Raw genomic sequence first — 22,578 nt, 5'->3', positions numbered from 1 at the left:
CCAGGTGCAGCTCTGAGGAGCTCCGACCTTTCCCTCCCGGCGGTGCTGATGTCACCTGCCTGTGGCGACACTGGAATGACACTGGATGCCTTTGAACGTCCTGCTAATTAATTGGGGATTGTTCCTCTCTGCCGTCCCTGGGTGAGGACAGTCCCCACCACCAGCAGCAGCAGCTGCCACCAGGGAAAAGCAGCTGGAAACACCTTGGGAAACGCCACCAAATCTGCTTTTCCCGACATTTTCCCGTGGGCAGAGTCGGGGGAATCTTTCTGCTGCGAGTGGCAGGGATTGGGCTGGCAGGGAATGATTCCTTCGGCATTTTTTTGAGGAGCAGCTGGGGGGGCTCAGCCTGGAGGCTCAGGGGAGGCCTTGAGGCTTTCCACAGCTCCTGACAGGAGGGAACGGCCGGGGAGGGTCAGGATCTGCTCCCAGGGAATGTCAGGACAGAAGGAAATGGTCAGAAGCTGCACCAGATGAGGTCCAGGCTGGACATCAGGAGGAATTTCTACGTGGAAAGGGTGGTCAGACCTTGGAACTGCCCAGGGAGGTGGCTCCAAATCACTGGAGTTTGGAGGAAGATGAGGATGAAAATCTGAGCCTGGTTTGCTCCAAATTATTGGGGCTTTGCAGAAGATGAGGATAAAAATCTGAGCCTGGTTTGCTCCAAATCGTTGAAGTTTTGGGATGGGAGAGGAGGATGAAAATCTAAGCTTGATTTGCTCCAAATTATTGGAGGTTGGGGATGGAGAGGATGAAAATCTGGGCCTGATTTGTTTCAAATTATTGGAGTTTGGGTTGGGAGAAGAGGATGAAAATCAGAACCTGTTTTGCTCCAAATGGAATTTGGGATGGGAGAGGAGGATGAAAATCTGAGCCTGATTTGTTCCAAATTATTGGAGTTTGGGGTGGGAGAAGAGGATGTAAATCTGAACCCGTTTTGCTCCAAATTGTTGGAATTTGGGGGAAATGAGAATGAAGATCTGAGCCTGTTTTTGCTCCAAAATATTGGAATTTGGGGATGCGGAGGATGAAAATCTGAGCCTGTTTTGCTCCAAAGTATTGGAGTTTGGTGATGGAGAGGATGAAAATCTGCTTTGCTCCAAATGGAATTTGGGATGGGAGAGGAGGATGAAAATCTCAGCCTGTTTTGCTCCAAATTATTGGAATTTGGGGGTGGGAGAGGAGGACGCAGCCACGCAAGGCGCACAAACAATCACCTGCGAATGCAACCCGCGGGGTTTTCCCTTGAGAAAAGGGGGACAGGCAGCGCCAGGGCCCCGATGCCAGCCCGAGCCCCAGAGCAGCGCGGCCCCACAGTGCGGAGCGCTGCCTCATTGTTTGATCTGGCTGTGAGACAGATTAGCAGCCCCAGGTGGAAAGTCAGAATCTGCATTTAAATGGGCCGCTTATAAAAGGTGGGGAGCGCAGGAGCCCGCAGCATTATGCGGTGTCTTTAGCACGCCCTAATCTCTCTTTATTTTCTCCGCAGCCTGACCTGGGGGCACAGTTTCTAATTACCAGGTCACCCTGCTAATATTGTCATTTCCAGCCAGTGGGTGTGAAACCATGGCAACGCCACATTTGCTTCCAAGTTTCTCCAGGAATAAAATTTGCCTTTTAATCACAGAAAATGACTGGGCGGCTCCCCGCTCCCCCCCTCTGCCCGAGCTGCTCCTCGCTGATGGAATTCGTTCTTGGGGCTTTTCAAAGGTGTTTCCAGGGGGGAGCTCTGGGAAGCTTCACTTGGAGCTGTGGCGAAGATGAGGGACAAACCTGGGAGGCTCCACGAGGTTTGGATCCCAAAGCTTCCCTAAATGGAATTATGGGATTGTTTGAGTGAGAAGGGACCTTAAATCCCACCCATTCCCACCTTCCCCATCCCAGGTTGCTCCTGGGACACTTCCAGGGATGGGGCAGCCCCAGCTTCTCTGGGAATTCTCTTCCAGAGCCTCCCCACCCTAGCAGTAAAACTCCGTGTTTTCTTTTTTTTTTAGGATGATTTTCATCTTTAAAAGTTGTGAGCGAGCTGCTAAAAGAGGGAGCAGAGGGTGTCAGACATCCCGAGCTCCAGCGATGTCCTGGTCACCCCGGCTCAGCTGGGACGTGACCACTGGGATGGTGACTCCAGCTGATGGAATTCACCTCCCAACTTGGAAAAAAAAGAAAAAAAACCCACGGAGAATCGGGAAGCAACGGGGCTGGTGAGGTGGGTGCATCCTGTGCTCTGTGTTTGTCATTCCCGGGGCATCTCTGCTAGTTTGGGCCTTCAAAATCCACATTTTCCTCCCCCCCAGCTGCTAAATCCAAGGCGTGCTTTGTCTCCTTGATGAAAAACTTGCTTGGGGTGAGCCTGAAAAGCTCCCGAGCTCACGGAGCTGATTTCCAGCTTCCAAGGGCTGGGCTGGCAGTCCCGTGGGACACCCGGTGAAATCTGCTCCGATATCGGGAGAAATTCAGGTCAGCCCTGAGCTGAAAGCGCCCCTGGGGCCTCCCCTGGCTCTGCTCGGGACCTTCGCTGGTTTCCAGGGCAGTTTCTCACTCTCCAAAAGTGAAACTCCCACTCCAAGTGAGTCAGACGAGAGAGCTGCAATCCCATTTTAAGGTGATTTTCCAGCTGACAGGAGTAGGTTAATTGTAAACTGTCCACTGAAGCTTTAAAACTCCTGTCCAGCCTTATTATTAGCAGTTGAAAATTTATGGAGCGAGACTCTGCGTGGTGATAGCTGGGCTCTGCCCAGACGAGGTGTGTAATTAATCCCCACGCTGGCAGCAGGAAAATCAGATGTAAAACTGCTTTTTTTTTCCTTTCTTTCTGACACATGTGGGAGGGGACAGAAACTCTGTCCTACCTGTGCTGGGCTGGGGGAGCACGTCAGAGCTGTCACCTCAGGGACTGAGGGTTAAATCCTCCCCAGCTGTGAGAAACTCTGGTGTGGGGGCTCATCAGTCCCCGAATTTGGGATTTTGGGTGGTGGGTCTGGACCTTGTAGGGTGCAGATCCCCATGAGGATTTTCCATAAAACTGGGATTTTGGGTGGTGGATCTGAACACTGCAGAGTGCAGATCCCCAAGAGGCTTTTCCCCTAAAATTGAGATTTTGGGTGGTGGATCTGGACCTTGTAGGGTGCAGATCCACATGAGGTTTTCCCCCTGAAATTGGGATTTTAGGTGCTGGGTCTGGACTCTGCAGGGTCCAAATCCTCATGGGATTTTCCCCCGAAATTGAGATTTTGGGTGGTGGATATGGACTCTGCAGGGTGCAGATCCCCAGGGTTTTTTTTCCCCTAAAACTGGGGTATTGGATAGTGGATCCTGGGAGTTTTGGGCTCTGTGGGATGCCTTGGAGCCTGGTGTGGGGACAGCCATGGGGATGACCCATCCCTGCTCCAGAGGGGTTCGTTCTTCACTGGAGGGGGCTTTGCAGGAGGGGTTTTGGGGAGCCTTTTCCTCCCCTCCCACTGTTGGTGTCGGGCTCGATGGGTGACAGCTGGGGGTGGCAGAGGGGACAGCAGTGTCCCTGTGTCCTGCAGGCGTGCACGGAGCACCCTGGGCAGTTTCCCGGGCACCGAGCTATCCCAATCCCATCTGCATCCTCATTCCCAGCCGGACAGGGGCAGGAGGTGCTAGAGGAGCTTCAGGTCTTATTTTTGGTGGTTTTTTATTTTGCCCTCTCTCATTCCTCGCAGCCGTTTGTGCCTCGTGTCTCTAAATTCTCCTCTCTCCCCACGTTCCCCACCTTTGCAGCACGGAAACCCAAGGATTTGAACCAGAATTGGCGGAGAAATGGGATTTGGGTTTGTTCCCACCCTCTCCCGGGTGGCTGCAATTCCCTGCCGCGATCCCGAGGGAAGCAAACCCCAACCCGCTGCTTTCACTTTTCCTGCTGGAACCGGCCCCGGGAAGGGCAGAGGGAGAGCCCAGCGCCTCCCGGGCTCCGCATCCCCGGCTCCCGGCGCGGCTCCTGCGGTCTCCTCCTCTCCGGGACGCAGCCCCGGCTCCAAGGCGATGTCAGCACCAACAGCTGGCTGAAAAAAATGCAAATTGCAGCTCCCAGAGGGAGCAGCTGACACCGAGCCCGGAAAACCGGGATGTCCCAGGCAGCGGCCGTGGGGCTGCTTGGAAACTTTCTCCCTCTTTTATTTGTTTTTATCAGCGCTCATGAAAACTGGCGGAAAAAAAACCCCAGCTCCTCCCGGCGCTGCACAAGGGAGAGAAGCCTCGCTCTGCCCACCCCCATCCCGAATTTGTGCAGGAATTTTGGGGGGCTCTGCCGGTGCCCCCCGCCCCAGAGCCCTGCAGCCACCTCGCTGCGCATCTGTCCCCGCAGCGCCCTTACCTGCCGCGCTCAAACCTGCCCTGCAGCATTGCCGGAGTTCCCTTCGCTCAGCCTTCCCCTCCCCACCCCTCCCGCTCTGCTTTCCAGCACAGCTGCCCGAAGCCGGGCGGATTTCCAGCCTTTTCCCCTCCCCGAGTGTTCGGAGCTGCCCTGTGTCCAGCTCGGCTTTGTCCGGCGGAGCCCCAAAAACTTCCGAGCCCACCCCAGGAGCAGAGCCGGAATGGCAGGGCCAGGCTGGGGCTGGAGCTTTGTTCTTTTGGGGTTTTTGTGAGGCAGAAATCCCAGGGATGCTCCTGCTAGGAAGGTGGAGGCGGCTCTGGAAAAGGGGACAGAGGGGAGCTGAGCACGGCGGGGTGGGGACAGAGATGTCCCAGGAATCCTGGTGGGATCTGCCCCGCTCCCTTTGGGGTGGGATGAGAAAGGTCCCTCCTGTTCCAGAGCCCTGCAGGGCCAGGAGATGTCTGTCCTAATTCCTTTTCCAGCCCATCCCACCCACACGAGCATTTTCTGCTTTCTGGAATTGCTCGTGGCCCCACTGAGCTCTCCCTGGAGCTCCTTCCTCACCCTAAAGCCGGGAGCTGTGTTTATTCTTTTATCCCAAAAAAGCAGCCAGGCCAAAACTTGCGGCGGGCAAAGTCCGAGTGGGGCAGGGGCAAATGCTGAGGAGAAGAAATGTCTGGGATCAACGAGTTCCCACACGGCACAGCAGAGGGACACTGACCCCAATTAGTGCTCAGAGTTAATGAATCCCTTCGGGTGCTTGGCTGAAGTGTAAAATACCTCGCGGAGGTGTGCGGGGTTTGTGGCGTGGCCGGGAGCTCTGGGTGCTCTGGGGCTGCAGGATGGGATCAGAGGGAGTTTTCCAGCCAGGAAAAGATTCCAGGGGGGATAAAATCTCCACCTGACCGCTGGAACTGGGCCCTCAGTGGGGCAGGGCGGAGCAGGGACAGCAGAGCCTGCGGGATCTGGGGACAGCTGCAGCTCAGGTGTCCCCTTTGGGGTCACACCCTGGCCTGGCCAGCCTGGATTTGCCCATCCCCAATCCCATTTATTCCCTGGCTCTGCTTTTCCAGGTGCCCCACAGCAGCCCCGCGCCAGCTGCGGCCCCAGGGGGAGTTTGGGACATTTTGCAGAACTTTTCCCAGCTGGAATCCGTGGCCTTGCAGGGTGGCCTGCACAGATTTGTGTCCCCATCGAGCTCGGAGGTGACAGCAGCAGGGGGGAGGTGACAAAGCCTGGCCTGAGCTGCTCCAGAGCCCAGCAGGGCAGGGTTGGAGCAGGGAGCGATTTGGGATGGGTTTGGCTGGAAAACCAAAGCTGGGCTGAGCCGGGGGGGGTCATTCCTTCCCGGGGAGGGACGGGGGACATCGATCCCTGAGGATGACACAGGTCCTGCTTGGCTGGCCGGAGAACTGGGGCTTTTGGGAGGAGTGCAGCAGGTTTGAAAGGATGACCTGAAAGCCCAAAAACCCTTGGGCTCGCTGCTTTCTCCTCACCTCGTGCTCATCATCCCCAAAACGGAGCAGAGCCAGCAGGATTTGGGGACAGCTGGAGCTCAGGTGTCCCCTTTGGGGTCACACCCTGACCTGGCCAGCCTGGATTTGCCCATCCCCAATCCCATTTATTCCCTGGCTCTGCTTTTTCTGGGATGTGCTTGGGGTAAAGGAGGGGGGACACCCCAACCCTCAGCCATGAACCCAAACCCATCCAGCCTCCCGTGTCCCCTGGAGGCTGATAACAAACCCTGATAATAAATCCCACACCCGGGGCAGGTGGAACTTTTGATACAATGTATATTTATTGCAAACAATAATATACAAAAAAAAAAAACAAAAACCAAACAAACCAAAACAAACAAACAAACAACAAAAAAAAGGTAAGTTTCACAAAGAGAAGGATCTTGTAACCAAAACCAAACCAAACTTACCTAAAGACAAAATATGATTTAAAGGACAGGTCTTTTAAGTTACAGAAATACTTTAAAAAGATCTGCTTTTATACAGAAATAGAAAGATGCCATATTATAAGAGTGCTTTAAGATTTTTTTTTTCTCCTACTGAATCCCTAAAAAAAAAAAAAAAGTTAACAAATATATCATTTTTTTTTTAAATAAAAAAAGTCTGCTGTCTTTTTTAAAAAGCAATCCTTAACTGTTCAGCCACAGCTTCACCAAAATCAGTGTCCCCCCCACCTCTCCCAGGCAGTTTTTGGGGGGGTTGAAGGCTAAAACGGTGCCACCCCTGCAGCAGGGCTGGGGTGTGGGGCTCGTCCTTGCACGAGCTCGTGTGTCCCAGAGAGCTGAGGCAGGAAACAAGGCAAATGATTCAGTGATCCGCTACATTTGCAATCTTTAGTTTGTACAAATCTCATTTTTCTTTTTTTTTTTTTTTTTTTTCTTCCAGTTTCTCCTCGAAGGCAAAAGAAAAAAAAAAAAAAAACACAACAAAACCTCAAACAAACAAAAAAAAAAAAAAAAAAAAAAAAAAGGAAGAGCAAAAAGTTTGTACAAACCCAGGACACAGATTCCAAAAAGAATAATAATAATAATAATAACAACAACCAAAAGGAATTAAAGAGATAAATAAAGGACTGGTTACAGTTTCAGACCATAATTTAACAGGCACGGTCACCTTCCAAATAATGCTCCCACTAATGCAACGCTTCTGAAACGACTTCGAGGGGAGATGAAAACAACAAAACCCGAGGGAAACGGTGATTCAAAGCTGCTCTTCTCCCCAAAATAAATAATTTAAAGGATCTGTGAGGGCTCCCGGGCAGAGGGGAGCCCCTGGCTGGGTTTGGCACCCTGGGGTGGGCAGGGGGTGCCCGGAGGGGTCGGGCTCAGCCCCAGCCCGGGGCCAGTGATTATCACGGGGCTGCTTTAAGGCTTCCAGCAGCACTTTGGGGCTGCTCCATGGATTTTTTTTTAAATTTTTTTTTTTTTCCTCTTTTCTGTTATTCTTTTAAGGCTCGAGGTTATTAAAAAATAAAGTGAAGTTCTCCTCCTGGCTGGTTTTGCTACGAGTTAGAAAAATAAAGCCTCTCCCATGCTGGTGCCTGCCCCGGTGCTGGGTTCCCAGGGCAGAGCACGCTGGTTTAGTTTCATTTTTAGAGCAAAAAAAGACACTTCTCTATACAAAAATACCTCTGCAAGAAAACCTAGGGCTGCTCCACTAAGTGTCTTTTTTTTTTTTTTTTTTGAGCTGTTGGAAAAATAAGAGCATTTGAAAAAAATCTCTAAAAAATAGGTACAAATCCCCTCAAATTGGTAACGAATCATACACAGTACATACTAAAAATATTTAAAATAGAGAATATTCCTCACAGAGGACTCTGAGTTTTCTCTTTTACCCCCCTTTTTTTTTTTTTCTTCTTTTTTTTTTTTATTTTTTTGTCTCGCTTTTAATTACTGCTAAAAAAAAAAAAAAAAAAAAAAATCATTACAAAAGTCCAGAGAAGGAGCCAGCTGGGCGGGTTGGGTGGAAATCTCCTCTCCACGCTGGAAGAAGCAGAGTTCAAGTCCAGTCCTTGGCAAGTCTGTCCCAAATTTCGGGGCTGGGAGCGGGTCCTGGAGGATGCTGTAGTGCAGAAGGCTCGAGGCGCTCTCTCCTCCCCGCCAGCTTCCACGTGAGCGTCTTTTGAATTCTCATTTCAATTTCAAACACCGAACCAGTCTGAGGCAACTCGCCCTCGCCGCTTTCGCGCTTTTCTGATTATTTTTTTTTTTCCTCTTCGTTTATTTTCGAATATTTTTTCGTCGCTTTCCTGCCTTTTTTTTTTTTATTATTATTTTTACTTTTTATTTTTTTTTTTTTTTTTTTTCCTTCCTTTCTCCCGTCGCGCTCGCTTCGCCTCTTAGGGCCGGGTGAGCTGCGTGTAGACGGGCTGCTCCCAGTGCTGCGGGCTGTGGGTCTGGGGGATGGAGGGCACCCCGGCCGTGTCGGCGATGGGGGTGTACATGGGGCGCTGCGTGGGGCTCATGTAGCTGAAGGTGGAGTAGAGCCCGCCGCCCTGGCCGGCGTGGCTGTAGTAGGAGCCCGAGGAGCCCTGGTGCTCGCCGTACTCGTACTGCGCGCGGCTGATGCTGGGGTAGGACGAGCTGTAGTGCTGCAGGTTGAAGGAGCCGTAGCTCAGCTGCTGCTGCTGCTGCTGCTGCTGCTGCGGGGAGTGCTGCTGCTGCTCGCTGTAGTGGCTGGGGCTCAGCTGCTCCGTCTTGATGTGCGTCCTTTGCTGCTGCTGCTGCTGCTGCTGCGGGCCCTGCTCGGCGCTCAGCGCCGGCAGCTGCGCCGGCGGCTGCTGCTTGGACATCCACACGCCCGCCGGCGTGCCCGCGGCGCCGCTGATGCCGTAGCTGCCCGTGTAGGCGACCTGGCCGGGCTGCCCGGGGTGCCCGTTGGGCGGCAGGTACTGGTCGAACTCGTTGACGTCGAAGGTCTCGATGTTGGAGATGACGTCGCTGCTCAGCTCGCCGATGTCCACGTCGCGGAAGTCGATGTGCGGCGGCTGCCGGCCGCCCTCGCCCAGCGCGCGGCCCTCCCGCTTCAGGTCCTGCTTGCCCGGCTGCGGGTCCGTCTTGGGCGTGGTGGGCGGCGTGGGGGGCCCCTGGGACTGGCCTGGGGGAGGAAGGAGAGGGGTGAAGGCGTGGCAGGGGTGAGGGCGCCGCGAACGGGGCACACGCGCGTCCGGGCGTGAGGGACACGGAGCCCGGCCCCGTGGGCAGCAGCCTGCTGGAGCCGGGCGCTTTTTTTGGGCTTTAAAAAGCATGGGTTTGTGTTTCTCACCGGGCAAACGTGCAGTGGCACGCTGGGGTGAGGGTTTGTGTGCCCAGCCTCTGGGCAGTTCTCACCCTTCTCACTCCATTCCCGGCTCTCTGCTTTCCCTCCCCTCGCCCAACCCCAACTTCAGCCCGGTTTGGGCTGCAGCTTTGCCGTGCCCCCCCCGCGGGTACCTACCCGAGTGCTCCCCGGGCGAGTGCACCTCGCTGATGCTGGAGGAGGACTGCGGCGAGTCCGCCTGCAGCGCCTTGAAGATGGCGTTGGGGGAGATGTGGGTCTGCTCCGCGCCCTCCTCCTGCTCCGCCTGCCCGTTCTTCACCGACTTCCTCCGCCGGGGCTGGTACTTGTAGTCGGGGTGGTCCTTCTTGTGCTGCACCCGCAGCCGCTCGGCCTCCTCCACGAACGGGCGCTTCTCGCTCTCGTTCAGCAGCCTGGGGGGACACGGGGAGGGGGGGCGCGGGGTCACTCGTGGCTCAGGGGGGGCCGCCAGCGCCGATCCCTCCCTCGGATCCCCGCAAAGAGCGATGCGAAGCCGCCCACAACCTGAACCCCCTGTCCGGGACACTCGCTGGTCGTCACCCCTTTGTCCCCGGCACTCTGCGGTTGTCACCCTCCCGTCCCCCAGATTCCTTCGGTGGCCAGACCAGAGCTGCAGGAGTGGCAGCGGGGTCCAGCCCTCGCCCTCCCCACCCTGTGGGCACATCTCGCTGTCGCCGGGCGCTTTGGGGACATCCCTGCCTGCCAGGGCCAGCTTTCCTCCCCCGTTTCACCGCCGTAGGATCCCCCCCCGCCCGCCGCGCAGTCCCCGAGGACGCGGTGGCCCAGGTGACTCACTTGCCTCGTGTTTTCCTCCCTTCCCCGCCTTATTCTGGCACTCGGAGGCCACCCGGCCCTGCGCCACTCACCGCCGCCACCCACCCTCCCTCCCTCCCTCCCCGCATCGCCCCGCGCTCCCTCCGGCCCGGCCCGAGCTGATGCAATCCCCAAAATCCATCATTTCCTCCGCACCGGCAGCGCAGACAAACATCGGCCGGGGGGCTCCGCACGGTCCCCCCGCTCCGGGCACCGCTCCGGGCACGGAAACCGCTTCCAACGCCACAAGGCGAACGGCTTGTCCCTACTTTCCCCCTTCCTGCTCTGCCTTCTGCTCGACCTAACAAGTTTCGCACTCCGCAGAAGTTTTCCAGCGCCTTTTTTTCCACATCCTCTCGCCGGGCGCAGCGCGCTCCGCATGCCCCGCTCCCCGCGGGCATCCCGGCCCCGCACTCACCTCCAGAGCTTGCCCAGGGTCTTGCTGAGCTCGGCGTTGTGCAGATGCGGGTACTGGTCCGCCAGCTTCCTGCGGGCCGCCTGCGCCCACACCATGAAGGCGTTCATGGGTCTCTTGACGTGCGGCTTGTTCTTGCTGGAGCCGTTCACCCCGCACCGGCATCGGCACCAGGGTCCAGTCGTAGCCCTTCAGCACCTGGCTCACCGCCTCCCGGATGCACACCGGGAACTTGTCCTCGTCGTTCTCCTTCTTCAGGTCCGGGTCCCCCTTGGGGAAGGTGTTCTCTTGGGGTCTGGTGTTCTCCGTGTCCGAGCCGGATCCAGAGGGGCAGGGGGACCCGGCGGAGTCATCCGACATGGTGGGGCTGGGGGCGTCGGAGATACATTTGTCCTGTTCTTCTGTCATTTTCATGAAAGGGTCGAGGAGATTCATGCGAGAAAGTGGCCGAGGGGGAACAAGGGGACGAAAAAAAAATTAATAATAATAATAATAAAAAAAAAATATATAAAAAAGTTAGGCGCTAAGGGGCAGGGACGCGTTAAAAAAGTAAAAACTCGGAGAAACAAAGTCTCCACCGGCGGCGGAGAGGAGGGGGAAAAACCGCCAGAAGTTCGCCAAAACAAAACAAAAAAACAACAAAACAAAACAAAAAAAACTTTTTATCACTTCTCCTCAGCACAAAAAAAGCTAAAAAAAAAAAAAAAAAATTACAGAAAACAAGAAAAACCAAAAAACTCCGAAACGAGGAAAGGGAAAAACTTTGGCGAGGAGGAGGAGGAGGAGGAGGAGGAGAGGAGCAGGACGAGGAGCGGGGCGAGCGGCCGGGGCAGTGTCGGGCGCGGCGGCCCCGCCGGTCTCCAGCGCGGCTCTGCGCCCGCCGCGCGCCGCGCGCACAAATACCCAGCGCGGGGCCGCGCGCCCGCCCCGGCCCGCCCAATCACAGCGCGGCCCGCGGGGGCCGCTCCGCCCCCATTGGCCGAGCCGCGCGGAGGGGGCGGGGCCGCGCAGCGCCGCGCAGCGCCGGGGGCACGGCCCGGCCGGGGCGGGACGGGCGGCGGCGGCGGCGGCGACGGCGGCGGCGACAGCGACAGCGGCCGCCGGTGCCCCGCGGCTCCCCGCGGGTGGCTGAGGGAGTCCCCGCGGACGAGCCCCGGCGGGGCCGCTGCGGCCGCGCTGGCGGCGGGCGGGACGCGCGGAGCGGAGCGCGCCGGGGGCCCGCGGGCGCTGCGCGGCTCCGTCCCGAGGGGGCGCCAGAGGCTCAGGAACGGCGCGCGGGGGGCGGCGGGGCCGGGCCGGGCCGGGCGCGCCCCCCGGGCCCCCCCCCGGTACCGCGGGGACGGAGCGGGGGCGGCCTCGGGGGGCTGCGGGTGGCCGGCCCCAGAGAGCCCAGAACCGCTGCTGCGCTTTCGCTTTTTCTCCTTTTTAAACTTTTTTTCTTTTTTTTTTCTTTTTTATTTTTCTTTTTTGGATGGGGTGTCCGGCGCGTCCCTCCGCCCATCCCGTGCTGCGACATCCCCGCGTTCCCCGGTTATTCCGCTTTCTATGGTTATTCGCCATCCCGCTGGCCCCCGCGCGGCTTTCCCTCCGCCGGACCGGGCTGCGGGACTTTCATCCCTGGGTTCCTGATCCCGGTCCCGCGTCCCGGTGCCTCATCCCAATCCGGGATCCCGGTTCCTCATCCCAGTCCCGGATCCCGGTTCCCCATCTCGGTTCCTCATCCCAGTTCCCCATCCCGGTTCCTGATCCCGGTCCCGCGTCCCGGTGCCTCATCCCAATCCGGGATCCCAGTTCCCCATCCCGGTCCCGGATCCCGGTTCCCCATCTCGGTTCCTCCTCCCAGTTCCCCATCCCAGTTCCCCATCCGGTCCCGCGTCCCGGTGCCTCATCCCAATCCGGGATCCCGGTTCCTCATCCCAGTTCCCCATCCCGGTCCCGCATCCCGGTTCCCCATCCCGGTTCCTGATCCCGGTCCCGCATCCCGGCCTGGAGCCGTGCCCGGGGAAGGAGCGGCCTCTTCCCTCCCCCTCTCCACAAAAATAAAAGTTTTGCCGGGTTGATCGGTGTCGCAGCGCAGGGCCGGGCGCTCCCCGGGGTTATCTGTGGATCACTGCAGCTCTTTCCCTTCCCAGAAACATTGCGGGAGTTTGGAGCCGCTTTCCCGTGCGGCTCCGAAGGAAATCGGGGCTGTCCCTGCAATCCCCATCCAGGTGGGCAAGCAAGATCCCGCATTTTCGGGCGCCGCGAGAAGGGGATTTGGTGGGAGCTGCCCAAAAAGCTGCGCCCCTTCCCACCTCCCTCCTCCCCGCGCTCCTCGGAGCCTTTCGGGGGCAGAAACCTCCGAGCTCTGCTCCTTTCCCAAAGCCCCGGAGCTCAGGAGTTTTCACTGCAACTCGAGCGTTAAAGTTGGGGCTTTCTGGAAGCTGCTTTCATTCGCTGCTTTCATTTGCAGCCTTTGTGCGGCCGGACAATCCTCGGGGCAGCGGCCGCCTCCGTGCCCTGTCGCGATTGTCGTCGTTACCCCCGACCACGGGGGTTTCAAGGTATTGGAAAGGGCATGTGAAAAAAAAAATAATTAAAAAAAAAAAATATATATATAATTTAAAAAAAAGGACAAGGCAGCAGGAAAGGAGCTGGGAATAAACGCACTCCAAACCCTCTCCTTGGTTGTTTTTAGTTTTCCCTGAGGTTCTGGTGACGATTTTTCTTTTTTTTTTTTTTTTTTTTTCTTGCGCTTGCAAACTTTTTTGGGAAGTAGTTTTGCTCTGGGTGAGTTTAAAGGTAAGTGGCTGTGCTCTGCTCCAGAGCCTTTGTCTGCAGGAACAGGGGCGCTGCGAGCACAGCGGGGCTTTTCTCCAGGGGAATTTGGGGCTTTTTTTATTCCTGAAACACCGAGGACGCTTTTCCCAGAGTTGTATTTCTTTCCTTTGCTAAATATCCAATACTCCAGGAGAGGGCCGCTGAATTTTGCCTTGTTGTTTGCAGTGAAAAAGGTAAACTTTCAGCAAATATTACAGGTGATAATTTGGATTATTTTCCCTGGGTAATCTCAGCTCTAGGGTGGTGCATGCTGGAGTTTAGCTCCCCAGATCTCATCCAGTAAATATATTTTGTTGCACTGTGACACGGAATAACTCACAGAAGCAGGTTCGATGTAAAAGGAAAGAAAAAGAACTGAAAAAAGCAAACTTTATTTTCTGACTCCACTATATATACAATTGCAAAAATGACAGTGGTTTGGAGGGTGAAACTGCCACCTCTCCAACCACGCTGGCCAAATTAAGTGTATTAATTCTCTTTACCTACAAAGAAGAATGTAAACCAATCATTATTTACATGAACATGCATGAGAAAACTCAGCTGAAATATGTGAATAGCAGAAGGCAGAGGAGCTTTTAGCAGAACTTTAAAACTCTCAAAGGAACAGGGCGACACAGAACATCCAAGCGAGCTCGAGCAGGAGATTGTTCTGATCCCAGCTGGAGCTGCTGGGGCCGAAATCGGAACAAAATGTACCTGGAGAGAGAGGAGCAAAACCTGGTGACAGCAGCTTGTCCCCTGGCCCTGCTGCTGACTGGCAGAAACAACAGCGGGACAGTTCGGGAGGGTCGGGGATTGAATGGGAAAGGTCATAATTAGGACATTTTTCATCCTGCAAATCCGTCTGCTGAAGGGGCTCTGCCTTCCCTGCGAGGCCGCTCGGAGCGAGGCGAGGGGCTTGACAAGTTTGAACAATAAACAAGAGCGAAAGGGGAAGGAGCTCTGCAGTTATTGTGTGTGATTTGATAATTTCTGGCTTATTATTTTTAATTATTGCTCGATGGACTATTTGGACAAGGTGGACAAGCTGATTAATCACAGCCGGGTGGAAGCTGCCTCGAAAAGCTGCTGCTGCTGCTGCTTTCCCGTCAGGATGGAAGTTTTCCTTTCCTTTTTTCTGGAATTAACATTGTTTTAGCCAGCTCAGGGAGCAGGGAAGGATTAAAGCCCCCGTTTGATGGGTTTTTCCTGCTCCTTGTGCTAAATCCAATCCCTGTTTTTTAGGGAATAACCTTCCCAAGGGTTAGAGCCGGGAGCGGAGGAGACGGGAATTTTGGGAGCGGAGGGAACAGAGCCGGGGGGTGGATCTGGGGAGGTTTTTCTGTCCAAATTTAAAATACGGCTGTGCTTCAGATGAGTTCTGCTTCAGAAGTTGTTTTATGGATTTTTGGGGGAGCCCCTTTGATGCTGGGGAGGTTCAGGCTCTGTCTCTCCCCTGGGATTTGGGATTGGTGTTGGGAAGGTTCAGGATTTAGGGTTGGTGTTGGGAAGGTTTGGGATTTGGGGTTGGTATTGGGAAGGTTCAGGCTCTGCTCAAATCCCCAGGATTTGGGATTGGTGTTGGGAAGGTTCAGGATTTGGGGTTGGTGTTGGGAAGGTTTGGGATTTGGGATTGGCGTTGGGAAGGTTCGGGCTCTCTCTGACCCCTGGGATTTGGGATTGGTGTTGGGAATGCTCAGGATCTGGGATTGATGTTGGGAATGTTCAGGATTTGGGGTTGGTGTTGGGAAGGTTCAGGCTCTGCTCAAATCCCCAGGATTTGGGGTTGGTGTTGGGAATGCTCAGGATTTGGGGTTGGTGTTGGGAAGGTTTGGGATTTGGGATTGGTGTTGGGAATGCTCAGGATTTGGGGTTGGTGTTGGGAAGGTTCAGGCTCTGGGCTCGGTGCTGGGAATGCTCAGGATTTGGGATTGGTGTTGGAAAGGTTTGGGATTTGGGGTTGGTGTTGGGAATGCTCAGGATTTGGGGTTGGTGCTGGGAATGCTCAGGATTTGGGGTTGGTGTTGGAAAGGTTTGGGATTTGGGGTTGGTGTTGGGAAGGTTCAGGATCTGGGCTCGGTGCTGGGAATGCTCAGGATTTGGGGTTGGTGTTGGAATGTTGTCCCAGGGATGCTGTGATGTCACCGTGTCCCCTCTGCCCTGCCCTGCCACCGCCCCCAGCGGGGCAGAAATCCAAGGGGAAGCTGCAGATCCCGGGAAACGTTCCCTGCTCCTGGTGCACAGTGAGGGAAAACCAGGAAGCTTCGGGGTGTGGAGCAATTCCCTAAAACCAGAGGCGCTCCTGAAGCAGAACTCTGAATTTTGATATCAAAACTGGATCAATTATTGATCCATGGCCCAAAAAGTGAAATTCCAGGCGTGACCGTGCCTTTGGATTTACCCAGGAATGTTTGCTCCGGTGTTTTGGAGGGAGGTTTTGGCAGGGCTGGTTCAGCTCCGTTAATTGCAGCTTAATTAACGTACAAATTAAAAATCCCCCTCCTCATCAGTGCCATTTTATTAAATCCCAGAGCGGGGCTGCATCCCACAGAAATATTCCCACATTTTGGCTTTTCCCTCTCTCCTGTGAGCAGGGAAGGCTCAGCTTGTCCTTGGTTTTCCCAGGAATTTCAGCTTTTCCCTGATTTTCCCCTTTTCCCAGCCGGATCTCCAGGGATCCCACATTGCCATTCTGGGTGTAAAATGCCACGGATTTCCCTCTATCCCAAATATTCCCAGTGCAGGACATGGGGTTGGTGTGGAGTTCCTTGATCCCATTTCCTATCCCAGCTGATCCAGTGGAATAAAACCGGAGATCAGGGGCAGGAGCTGAGGGGGGACGGCCTTGGGGCCTTTCACTGGAAATTAATTCCTTAATTAAGTCAGGAATTAATTCCTGAAATTTGTAATTTCAGCTGAGAATCCATTTGGATCAGATTACTTTTGTAAATTCAGCTGAGAATTCCTTGGGATTGGATTAATTTTGTAAATTCAACTAAGAATTCTTTGAGATCAGATTCACTTTGTAAATTCAGCTGAGAACTCCTTGGGATTTTGTTAATTTTGTAAATCCAGCTGAGAATTCCTTGGGATTTTGTTAATTTTGTAAATTCAGCTGAGAATTCCTTGGGATTTTATTTGCTTTGTAAATTCAGCTGAGAATTCCTTGGGATTTTGTTAATTTTGTAAATTCAGCTGAGAATTCCTTGGGATTTTATTCACTTTGTAAATTCAGCTGAGAATTCCTTGAAATTTTATTCACTTTGTAAATTCAGCTGAGAATTCCTTGGGATTTTGTTAATTTTGTAAATTCAGCTGAGAATTCCTTGGGATTTTGTTAATTTTGTACATTCAGCTGAGGATTCCTTGGGGTGTTATGAATTTTTAAAGTTCTGTTTCTCTGGCCTCCCAGAAGAACAATCAGCCCTGCTGCACCTTGAGCTGGAGACAGCAGGGTGTGATTCAAGCTTGGCAAATCCCGGGAATGCCTGAAAAACCAGGAGAGATCAGGAATTTTCCCCCCTCTTTTTGAATATCTAAAATAACAACAGCAGCCTGAAGACTCCAAAATTCATCTTTAATTTATGCCTAAAAACCCCCATCGGGAGGGACTCGCTCTGGGGAATAAAGTGAAGGAAATGCTGGAATTTTGGGAGAATAATCCCAGCCCTGAGGTGAAATGATCCCGATTATTTCTGAGCTGGAATAATGGGATTCATTCCAAAATCATCCCAAAAAGGCAAAGCTGGGGAGGAATTGGGATTAGGGTGAGACTGGAGGCAGCAGGAAAAAGCTGTTTGCCCCTGGGAAAAAAAAAAAAAAAAAAAAAAACATTGGGAAGTGCTAAAAAAGAGGAGAATCCGAGGGAAAAGAGAGGAAAAATTGGGATTTTTTAGCTTTGCTGACAGAAATCCCGGTGCTGATGGGCAGCTCCCCAGTTTGGGGTGGAAAATCTGGAATTTCCCATTCCCACCCCGGAGCTTGGAGCATTCCCAGCACTGTCTCTACCTTGGAAAACAGAAATAATTCCCTTTTTTCTGCTCCTTCTCCCACAGCTGGAAACCTCCAGGCCCAGCCTTGGATGTCACAAATTCTCCTGGGATTTCTTTTTATTTTTTTTTTCCTGGAGATTAAAGGGATTAATCTGGGGATTTAGAGGAGGGGGGGGAATATTTATTTATTGATTTATTTGACCATTTCATTATTTCTTTCTTCCTTTCATTATTTATTTCTTTGCTCCAGGATTTTTTTTTTTTTTTTGGCTCCAAACTCTTGCAAACTTTGCCTACATGGAAAATTTATCCCTCTCATGGAAATCCCCTCCCCAGAGTGTTCCCTCCCTTCCCAAAGAGTTTTCTCCTAGAGGGAAAAAAAAAAAAAAATCAGAATTATTCTGAATTTATTCTTTTTTTTCCCCACCCAAAATCCAGCTTGAAATTTTGGAAAAACCAATCCAAGCCACGGGGGAACTCCAGGAATGAGGACAAAAGAGGGAATTTTCATTCCTAACAAACAGAGCTCTCCAGAAAAGGGAAAATTCCTGCTGCTGGTGAGGGATCACCATAATTTTCTACCTGTTTGAATCCATTTTTCCATAAAAATCAGGGATACAGAGAAAAGGGAAAATGCCTTGCAGGGAATGCTGGAGACAGAGGATCATTTTCCATATTTTTATCCATTTTTTAAAAAATAAATGAGTGATAGGGATAACAGGAAAAATATCCTGCTGGGATTTTTTTTTCCTTAGAAATGGAGAAAAGGAATAATTCCCTGCAGGGAATGCTGGTGGCACAGGGTCACCACCACAATTTACCTGCTTTTATGATTAAAAAAAAAAAAAAAAAAGGGATACAGAGAAAAGGGGAAAATGGGAAAATGTCCTGCGGGGAACGCTGGTGGCACCATCATTTCCTTCCTCTTTTTATCCTTTTTTTTCCTTAGAAATCAGGGATACCCCATCAACGTCACGGAGTGAAATCTCTCTTAGCGAGGCTCACGAGAATTCAGATTTCTTGACAAGCTACAAAACCTGCTTAAAAATTCAAAAAAAACCAAAAAGATCCCACCCCAGCTCTAAACTCCTGATGGATTCTGATTTTGGATCTCTTTCTTTTTCACCCCTCGATTTTTCATCCCTCAGTTTTTTATCTCTCAATTTTTCATCTCTCAATTTTTCATCCCTCTATTTTTTATTCCTCTGTTTTTCATCCCTCTATTTTTCATCCCTCTATTTTTTATCCCTCTATTTTTTTGTCCCTCTGTTTTTCATCCCTCTATTTGTTATCCCTCTATTTTTCATCCCTCCATTTTTTTCTCCCTCTATTTGTCATCCCTGTATTTTTCATCCCTCTATTTTTCATCCCTCTATTTTTTACCTCACAATTTTTCATCCCTCTATTTTTTGTCCCTCTATTTTTCACCCCTCTATTTGTTATCCATTTATTTTTTTACCTCTCAATTTTTAACCCTCTATTTTTCACCCCTGTGTTTTTCACCCCTCTATTTTTCACCCCTCTATTTTTCACCCCTCTGTTTTTCACCCCTCTGTTTTTCACCCCTCTATTTTTCACCCCTCTATTTTTCACCCCTCTGTTTTTCACCCCTCTATTTTTCACCCCTCAATTTTTCACCCCTCAATTTTTCACCCCTCTGTTTTCACCCCTCTATTTTTCACCCCTCTATTTTTCACCTCTCAATTTTTCACCCCTCTATTTTTCACCCCTCTGTTTTTCACCCCTCAATTTTTCACCCCTCAATTTTTCACCCCTCTGTTTTTCACCTCTCAATTTTTCACCCCTCTATTTTTCACCCCTCTGTTTTCACCCCTCTATTTTTCACCCCTCTGTTTTTCACCCCTCTATTTTTCACCCCTCTATTTTTCACCCCTCTATTTTTCACCCCTCTGTTTTTCACCCCTCTGTTTTTCACCCCTCTGTTTTTCACCCCTCTGTTTTTCACCCCTCTATTTTTCACCCCTCTATTTTTCACCCCTCTATTTTTCACCCCTCTATTTTTCACCCCTCTATTTTTCACCCCTCTGTTTTTCACCCCTCTGTTTTTCACCCCTCTGTTTCATCCCCCAAGCCAGCAGCGTGGAGCTGAATCCCGTGCCCGATTCCCAATCCCATCCCGCGAAATAAACGGCTGGAATTTCCACGCAGCCCCGCTCTCTTTCCCGAGCAATAGCTCAAATTACCGAGCCCAGCACCAGCTTTACAAGAAAATCCAGCAGAATTGGGCAAAGGGAATAAAACTGCCATTCTCTCTACCTGTTTGTGCAGCTCCTGCCCAACGCAGGCAGAGCCCCGTGTTTATTTGGAGAAGGAAAGTTGTGGAAATATCCTTGGAGGGTGTAATGTGGCCAGCACGTGTTGCTGGGAGCTACCTGAAGTCTGGGCTTTAATGGCTTGCAGATGTCCCTGGGTCACCCGTTTCCTCTGCCCGCTCCTCCAATTCGAGCGAGAAATTCGAATGAATTTAAAAAAAAAAAAAAAAAAAAAAAAAAGGGAATAAAAGAAAAAGAAAAAAGGGGGTGTTTGGGCAAGGAAAGGAGGGGTTTTGGACTTCTGGAACTTGTAAAATTGTTTGTTTGGGTTGTTTCCAGCTGCTGGCCCCGCAGTGATTTGGAAATTGGAGCTGCCAGCTCCACGGAGGGGTGGGCGGGGGGAGGATGATTTATTTGAAAAATAGAGAAATCTGCGCCGGGATCCCTCGGAGTTTGCTCAGGGTGGGGAGTTTATTTACACGGGGATTATTTATGTAAAAAAAAAAACCCCGCAGTTTGCTCTGCTGAGCAATAAACAGGGATTTGTTGGAGGTGTATATCCATAGATTTAAAGCCAGGCTCACGTAGGCAGGCCTAGAGCTGGGCCTGGCTGCCCCTGCCCTGTGCCAAGGCTCTCTATAAATCCTTTATTTCACGCAGACCGTCAGTTCTGAACCCTGCCTCAGAGTTTGGATCATTTCTGGAGCTTTGGGTTTGATTTCTCTCCCGGGGCTGTGGCAGTGGGAAGGGGCTGAGTCCCCTCCTGTCCCCGATGCCACCCCGGGGGTGCTGAACCTGCCACGCTCTGGGCTTGCTCCGCTCAAATTTGGGGATTTTTGGGGAGGATTTTTTTTTTTTTTTTTTTTTTTTTTTTTTGCTTTTTTTGTTTTTTTTTTTTTGGGATTTTTGCCTCTGCTGCTGGGTGTGGCCGTGCCCCTCCATGTCTCAGGGACGGGATGTGACCCTGGCATTGGTGCTGAGCCTTTCCCAGCTGTGCCAGGCGTGGGATTTCATTTTCCTGCCCCCCAGGGATGCTGAGGGAGCTCTGTCCCAGCACCGAGTCCCTTTCCCATGGGAAAAGCCTTGCCAGGGCATTTTGAGGTGCCCGTTTTGGTGGTGGCTTTGCTGGCACGGAGGCTTGGGGCTGCATCCCTGAGATCTTCACGGAGCTTCCCATTTTTTGTCTTGTCCTGATAATTCAAGGAGTTCCCAAAGGGGTTGGGGTGAGGATCTCGCTCAGGAGGGACTGAAATGAAATTGTAGCTGATTTTCTGGAGCCTCCAATGGGCAGGAAAAGCTCTGGAGCCACCGGGGCAGCCGAGAGGTGCTGCTTTAATCCCTCTCTAAATTAAAATTCATCAACAGAACTGCTCTTGAATGAATTTATTTATTTACTTCTAATTTTACGATGAGGCCTTGCAGAGGAGCATCATTTATTCCATTTTCCTTCGCCAAAGTGGCAAAAAAGCCGGGAGAGCTTCTGGTGAGAAGCAAAATAACACTCATTAAAAATGAAAATGAAGGGAGAAGAGGAAAAAACCCCAGAAATGTAAAATGAAAATGAAGGGAGAAGAGGATAAAACCCCAGAAATATGGAGGGCAGGAAGTGCTGGATTTTCTGTGCCTGTCTCTCCTACCTGTGACAGATTAGAAATACGTTCTGGCCATTTAGCTTGGCAAAAAAAAACAGATTTTTTTTTTTTTTTGGTGCAAAAAAAACTCATCCTGCTGCTAAGTGGGAAAAGTTTATTCTGAGCATAACACCCTCCAGCTCTCGAGTTTTTTTCCTTTTTTTATATATTTTTTTTTTCCCCCGAGAAATGTTTGCTAGGTCTTAAGAATAACACAGAAAGTCTCCGAGCGCCTGACAGAATATCACTGAATTTTCTGGAGGGAAAATCCAGATTATAACTAGGGCTCTGAGTGGTTTATATGTTTATTTGGCGTGGAGTTTCATTTGCTGTCAGGCTCCAGCCTCTCTTTATCATAATCCTGGCCTCCCACCCAACATCCAAACCCATTTTGGACCGGGGAGAACAGGAGGAAAACAGCCCAAAAATTCCCAAAATCCCGGTGACATCCCCGCAGCCCTTGGAGGGGGGGACAAAGCCCATTCCCCCAGTTCAATTTTGAACACCCAATTCCTAAAGCCGCGCTCGAGAAATTCGGGTGGCTCTGCCGAAATAAAGCCGGGCTTAAGGGAGTTTGAGTGGAGCTTAAAGGAAAGAAGGTCGGGAGAACGTACCTGGGTGCGGAGCGCGGCTGGAGGCTCAGTCCTGGCTTTAAGCGCGGTTTTTGCGTGGCTGGAGGCTTAATCCTGCCTTTAAGCACGGTTTTTGCGTGGCTGGAGGCTCAGTCCCAGCTTTAAGCGTGGTTTTTGCGTGGCTGGAGGCTCAGTCCTGCCTTTAAGCGCAGTTTTTGCACAGCTGGAGGCTCAGTCCCAGCTTTAAGCGCGGTTTTTGCGCGGTTCAGGCTCAGTCCTGCCTTTAAGCGCGGTTTTTGCGTGGCTGGAGGCTCAGTCCCGGCTTTAAGCGCGGTTTTTGCGCGGTTCAGGCTCAGTCCCGGCTTTAAGCGCAGTTTTTGCGCAGCTGGAGGCTCAGTCCTGCCTTTAAGCGCAGTTTTTGCGCAGCTGGAGGCTCAGTCCTGCCTTTAAGCGCAGTTTTTGCGTGGCTGGAGGCTTAATCCTGCCTTTAAGCACGGTTTTTGCGTGGCTGGAGGCTCAGTCCCGGCTTTAAGCGCGGTTTTTGCGCGGCTGGAGGCTCAGTCCCGGCTTTAAGCGCGGTTTTTGCGCGGTTCAGGCTCAGTCCTGCCTTTAAGCGCGGTTTTTGCGTGGCTGGAGGCTCAGTCCCGGCTTTAAGCGCGGTTTTTGCGCGGTTCAGGCTCAGTCCCGGCTTTAAGCGCAGTTTTTGCGCAGCTGGAGGCTCAGTCCTGCCTTTAAGCGCAGTTTTTTGCGCAGCTGGAGGCTCAGTCCTGCCTTTAAGCGCAGTTTTTGCGTGGCTGGAGGCTTAATCCTGCCTTTAAGCACGGTTTTTGCGTGGCTGGAGGCTCAGTCCCGGCTTTAAGCGCGGTTTTTGCGTGGCTGGAGGCTCAGTCCCAGCTTTAAGCGCGGTTTTTGCGCGGTTCAGGCTCAGTCCCG

At 52.2% G+C, this 22,578-nt stretch overlaps 1 protein-coding gene across 1 annotated transcript; it reads right to left on the bottom strand.

Moving 5' to 3' along the window:
* Positions 1 to 8,106: 8,106 nt before the first annotated feature.
* SOX9 (SRY-box transcription factor 9) lies at positions 8,107 to 10,993 on the bottom strand. Its single transcript, XM_053994638.1, is given in 4 exon segments — positions 8,107 to 8,949; positions 9,289 to 9,542; positions 10,382 to 10,530; positions 10,532 to 10,993. Coding segments are annotated over 4 exon segments (1,443 nt in total). The 5' UTR covers positions 10,814 to 10,993; the 3' UTR covers positions 8,107 to 8,191.
* Between the last annotated feature and the right edge of the window lie 11,585 nt (positions 10,994 to 22,578).

This window comes from Vidua macroura, chromosome 19 (genome assembly GCF_024509145.1).
Source record: "Vidua macroura isolate BioBank_ID:100142 chromosome 19, ASM2450914v1, whole genome shotgun sequence".
NCBI lineage: Eukaryota > Metazoa > Chordata > Aves > Passeriformes > Viduidae > Vidua > Vidua macroura.
This window is presented reverse-complemented; position numbering and strand designations above follow the sequence as displayed.